General features: G+C 40.0%; 1 protein-coding gene across 1 annotated transcript; it reads left to right on the plus strand.

The window, feature by feature from the left end:
- Window positions 1–1,274: 1,274 nt before the first annotated feature.
- On the plus strand, window positions 1,275–2,434 carry LOC120125014. The gene is made up of 3 exons (XM_039143536.1): window positions 1,275–1,298; window positions 1,741–1,926; window positions 2,030–2,434. The coding sequence occupies exons 1-3, from the start codon at window positions 1,275–1,277 to the stop codon at window positions 2,432–2,434; spliced, it is 615 nt and encodes a 204-aa protein (XP_038999467.1).
- Window positions 2,435–5,088: the final 2,654 nt, after the last annotated feature.

Raw genomic sequence — 5,088 nt, forward strand, 5'->3', positions numbered from 1 at the left:
CATCCTTAATCAAGCAATATTCATCTTCAAAAATAACTTTAAAGCCTTTTTCAATTAGTTGGCCAACACTTAACAGATTTTGGTCAATTTCAAGAACAAATAGAACATCATGTATAAGTTTTGTACCTGCATAGCTTGCAATCGCAATAGTCCCTTTTCCTTTGACAGAGATATAATCCCCATTGCCAATTCTAACTTTGGTGATGTTAGTTGGCTTCAAATCTCTAAACAACTCCTTGTCATGAGTCATATGGTTGGTGCAAGCATTGTCAATCAGCCAAATTTCATTTGATTCATTGCCCACGAAACATGTAGCGACAAACAGTTGATCTTCTTCCTCTTGATCTGCAACTTTAGCTTCTTCCTTTTGCTGCTGATTTTTGTTTCTACATATGACAGCTTCGTGCCAGATTTGATTGCATTTGTTGCATCTCGCATTAGGTCTCCTCCAATATTTGAAAGGGGGATGACCCTTTTTGTTGCAATGATGACACGGAGGATACTCCTTCTTCACACCTGGTTTTCTATTTCCAGCTGTGGTTTTGCTCTCTGTTGTTGAGCTGTCTCCTTCTGCGTGAGGCTGCTTGAATTTCTACTTCCTATTCTTGCCATTATTGTGATGCTTGGCTGCTAGGGCTCCTTCAATAGTTCCTTCTTGTCTCATTGCACGCCTCTGTTCTTGTGCTTGCAAGGCACTCAAGAGTTCTGCCAGAGGAATCTTGGACAAGTCCTTGGTATTCTCCAAGGTGGTAACAATAGCCTCAAATTTTTCAGGCAATGTTATAAGGATTTTCTCCACAATCCTCGAGTCTGCCAGAGATGATCCCAACAACCGGACTCGGTTTGCTATGCTGAGAAGTCTTTCAGCATACTCTTTGACTGTCTCAGTTTCCTTCATCTTTTGCAACTCAAAATCACGAACTAAATTCAACACCTGCATCCTAATAATTCTCTCATCTCCTTCGTACTCAGTCTTGAGATAATCCCATATCTTCTTTGCTGACTTTAGAGACATAATTCGGGTGAAAATGGTGGCTGAAGCTGCAGCAAACAAGCAGGATTTTGCCTTAGCTTTTTTCGTCTTCTTCTCCTTATGTGCTTTGATCTGAGCCAAAGTGGGATTGGCTGGAATTGCTGGAACTATGTAGTCCTCTTCCACAGCTTCCCAAAGATCCAAAGCCTCCAAATACGTCTCCATGCAAACTGCCCACATTTGGTAGTTTTCTCCATCAAACACTGGTGGAGAAATTGGAGAAAAACTTGCTTCAACTTCCATGGCGTGTCAAAGTCACTCACAGGTCCCTTAAGAAAAGAGCTATGATACCAAAATGTTATTTTTTAATATGTAGAAGAAAAAGAACGTTGCTGCAGAAAAACAAAAAACAGAACTACTTTATAAAAATAAAAAACGTTACAGTTTTAAAGCAAAAACAACAAACTAACCACTAACAATATGATCCTAAACTTTCTCCATGTTTAGAGATCATGAATAACATAATAACCACTTCCTAAGAAATAGGAATAAACTTTGACACAAACAACTTAACAAAAAAAAGAAACGTGTGGACTTGTTTCAGTCCTAAAGCAGTCTTCTAGCATCTCCCATGGGTGATTGCAGGCCACTTCAATGAGGTGCTTAATTCCAATTAGAAGATTGCTGGAAGAAGACCTTCATTCACTAGATGTCGTCTTCTTAATGAATTAATTCTGAATTGTAATTGGATGGATCTCGGTTTCTAGGGTCCTTCATTCACTTGGTGGAACAAAAGGCATGGATTGGCAAAAAATTTTGCGCGACTGGATAGGGTGCTTGCTAACCCGGACTGGAGGTCTCAGTCCCCGGAAGCTCTTGTGACATACCTTCCACGTCTCCACTCGGATCACTCCCCTTCTCCACTCGGATCACTCCCCTCGTCTACTCCAATTGTATCCGACCTAGGCTGTGAGCAAGGAAAATCGCCCCTTTCGGTTCCAAGCAACGTGGCTTTCCGTCTTGGGTTTTTGCAACATGTTAAAACACTTGTCGCAGGGCTTGCTTGAAGACTTAATCACAGGTTCTAAAAATATGGTGGAGCGTATCAAAACATGGAATCGGGAAAGCTTTGGAAATTTATTCGGTCGCAAGAAGCAGCTGAAAGCAAGAATCCATGGACTCCAGTGTATTCCAATCCATAACCGCTTCCACCAACTGGAATTACTTGAAGCACATCTGCTTGCAGAATACACCAAAATTCTGATACAAGAGGAAATCTTCTGGTTGCAGAAATCAAGAGTTCAATGGCTTCAACACGGTGATCGCAATTCACGCTTTTTTCACCTCTCACGGACGCTTGATGGGTCTTGGGTGTGTGATGTTTCCCAGATTAAGGACATGGTTTGCGCTTATTTCAAGATCCTCTTCTCATTAGAACCTGCGAACCACACTGCTTTGTAGAATTTGAATTGTCCCAAAATTCCAACCTTAGATTGCCATTCCTTGGTTATGGAGGTTACGAAATTGGAGGTCAACCAGGCTTTATGTATGATGAAACCTCGGAAAGCTTGTGGGATGGCTTCCGAAGTCCCCTCCTTAACTTGGTACGCTCAGCTTTCGAAACAGGATAGTTCCCTCCTTAACTTGGTACGCTCAGCTTTTGAAACAGGTTAGTTCCTTGCTGAGTTGAATCACACTCTACTTGTTCTAATTCCCATGGTCAATAATCCCGAGTATGTGTCTTAATTACGACCTATAAGCTTGTGAAATGTGGCCTATAAATTGATAACAAAAGTCTTGGTTAACAGGATTAGACCCCTGCTTCCTAACTTAATTTTCCCCTTACAAGTTAGATTTGTTCCTGGTCGGCAAGTTGCGAACAATGTTCTTCTAGCCCAAGAAGTGATTCATAAAATCAAATGTTTCAATGGAAAAAATGGTTTGGTGGCTATTAAAATAGACCTCTAAAAAACTTATGATAGAATACGGTGGGATTTTCTATAAGAAACGCTTGAGCAATTTGGTTTCCCTAAGGCTTGGGTTGATCTTATTCTCTACTGTGTTCGTAATTCTAAATTCTTGATTCTTTAGAATGTGGAGAAGACAGAGTTCTTTAGTCCTTCAAGAGGCTTACTCCAAGGTGACCCAATCTCCCGGTATCTTTTTGTACTATGCATGGAGAGACTTGGACACATGATTCATACCGAAGTTGCGCTAATAGGTGGAAACCATTTAAATTGGGAAACAAATTTCACGCTTATTTTTTGCGGATGACTTATTCTTTATTTGGGAGAGCGAATGTGCAATAGGCGAGCACTATTAAAAGAGTACTTGATGGTTTCTTCTAAGCTTCGGGGGCAAAGGTTAGCTTTGAGAAGTCCAAACTTTTTATCTCTCCGCATGCTAATTCCGAAGCTAAAAGGAAGTTTGTGTAAGCGATTAATATTGCATCATGTGCGGATTTGGGAAAGTACCTTGGAGTCTCGTTAATCCATGGACGGGTTACGAAACATACATATAGTGAGATTGTGGATAAGATCAACTCTCGCCTTAATGGTTGGAAAGCAAAAGCTCTAAATATTGCGGGAAGAACTGTTCTTAGTAGTTCGGTTATATCTGTTATTCCTACATATAATATGATGATTACTCGAATGCCGTTTGGCGTAACTGAGGAGATTAACAGGTCCAATCAGATGTTTTTATGGGGTGAAAATGATGTTAAACGTGGCCAACACTTAGTAGCATGGAATGATGTTTGTAAACCAAAATGCCTTGAGGGGTCTTGGCTTACGGAGATGAGATATCACAATCTCGTCATTCTACAAAAAACAGCGTGGAGGTGTTGACAATTGTTTCATGATTCTAGATAGTCGGCTGATCAAATTGGACGATAATTTTTTGTCAAAGTGGACAGCCAATATTGTTGAAATTGGCAAAGGGATAATTATAAAATTGAGTCATTGTACTTTAAGGTATTTATAAGATTAGTCCTTAAGCTTTAACTATTAATGCCCTAGCTCATTTAGCTTCAACTATAAATATCCTAACTCATTTAGCTTCAAAATCATCCCAAATCATTTATTTCTCCCAATATTAAAGAGTTTAGAGAGTTCTCTTGTGAGTAGTGAGTGTTTTGTAAACACCTGTAAATTTTCTATCTTTAGTAAAAGATCTGCAGCAGTCTGGAGACATAGGCAAATTGGCTGAACTCCGTTATCAATTTCGGGTATTATTTTTCCGCTTCTATTTCGCATTCTCACTAATCTGGTTATAGAGAAATTACTCGAACTCGGTTTATTTCCTAACAACTGGTAATCAGAGCTTTTGGTTGTGAATTTTGTCAATTTTTTTACTATTCATTACTATTCACATGAATAGTAAAATTTTTATCGACGATACGAATTTGTCGACCGAGGTGTTCTAATACACGGTGGTTCGCAAGAATTGTCAAAAACGATCCAAACGAAGCCAGATTCGAGTGGGAGCGATGGCTGCAGACGAATGGAATGTGAAAATTGAAAAGTTCGATGGTACGGACTTTGGCTTTTGGAAGATGCAGATTGAAGATTTTCTGTACCAGAAAAATTTATATCAGCCTCTCTCAGGAAAGCAACCAGAGGGCATGAAGAATGAAGATTGGGTTCTTCTCGACAGACAAGCCCTCGGAGTTATCCGACTAACGTTGTCCCGAAATGTTGCTTTCAACATAGCAAAGGAAAAGACCACGACGAGTCTTATGGCGACTCTCTCCAGTATGTATGAGAAGCCATCAACCTCAAACAAAGTTCATTTGATGAGGCGATTATTCAATTTGCAGATGGAAGAAGGGGCATCAGTGGCTCAACACCTAAATGAACTCAACACAATTACAACCCAGTTGAGTTCTGTGGAAATTGAATTCAATGATGAAGTTCGAGCTTTAATTCTCTTACCATCTCTACCATACAGTTGGAATGCTACTGTTACAACAGTTAGCAGCTTGTCGGGAAATAGTAAATTGAAATTAGACGATGTTCAGGATCTGGTACTGAGCGAAGAAATTCGACGGAGAGAATCGGGTGAAGCATCAACCTCCTCAGTCTTGCACACGGAGTCCAAAGGGAGAACTTCATAAA

Source organism: Hibiscus syriacus, unplaced genomic scaffold (assembly GCF_006381635.1).
Source record: "Hibiscus syriacus cultivar Baekdansim isolate YM2019G1 unplaced genomic scaffold, ASM638163v2 tig00110429_pilon, whole genome shotgun sequence".
NCBI lineage: Eukaryota > Viridiplantae > Streptophyta > Magnoliopsida > Malvales > Malvaceae > Hibiscus > Hibiscus syriacus.

Excerpts from the sequence above, each read along its gene's own strand:
- LOC120125014 (XM_039143536.1), top strand. The coding sequence starts at position 1,275 with ATGGCGTGTCAAAGTCACTCACAG. Across the intron at positions 1,299-1,740 it reads CGTGTCAAAGTCACTCACAG|GGTCCTTCATTCACTTGGTG; the intron begins GTCCCTTAAGAA and ends CTCGGTTTCTAG. Across the intron at positions 1,927-2,029 it reads TCCCCTCGTCTACTCCAATT|GGCTTGCTTGAAGACTTAAT; the intron begins GTATCCGACCTA and ends CACTTGTCGCAG.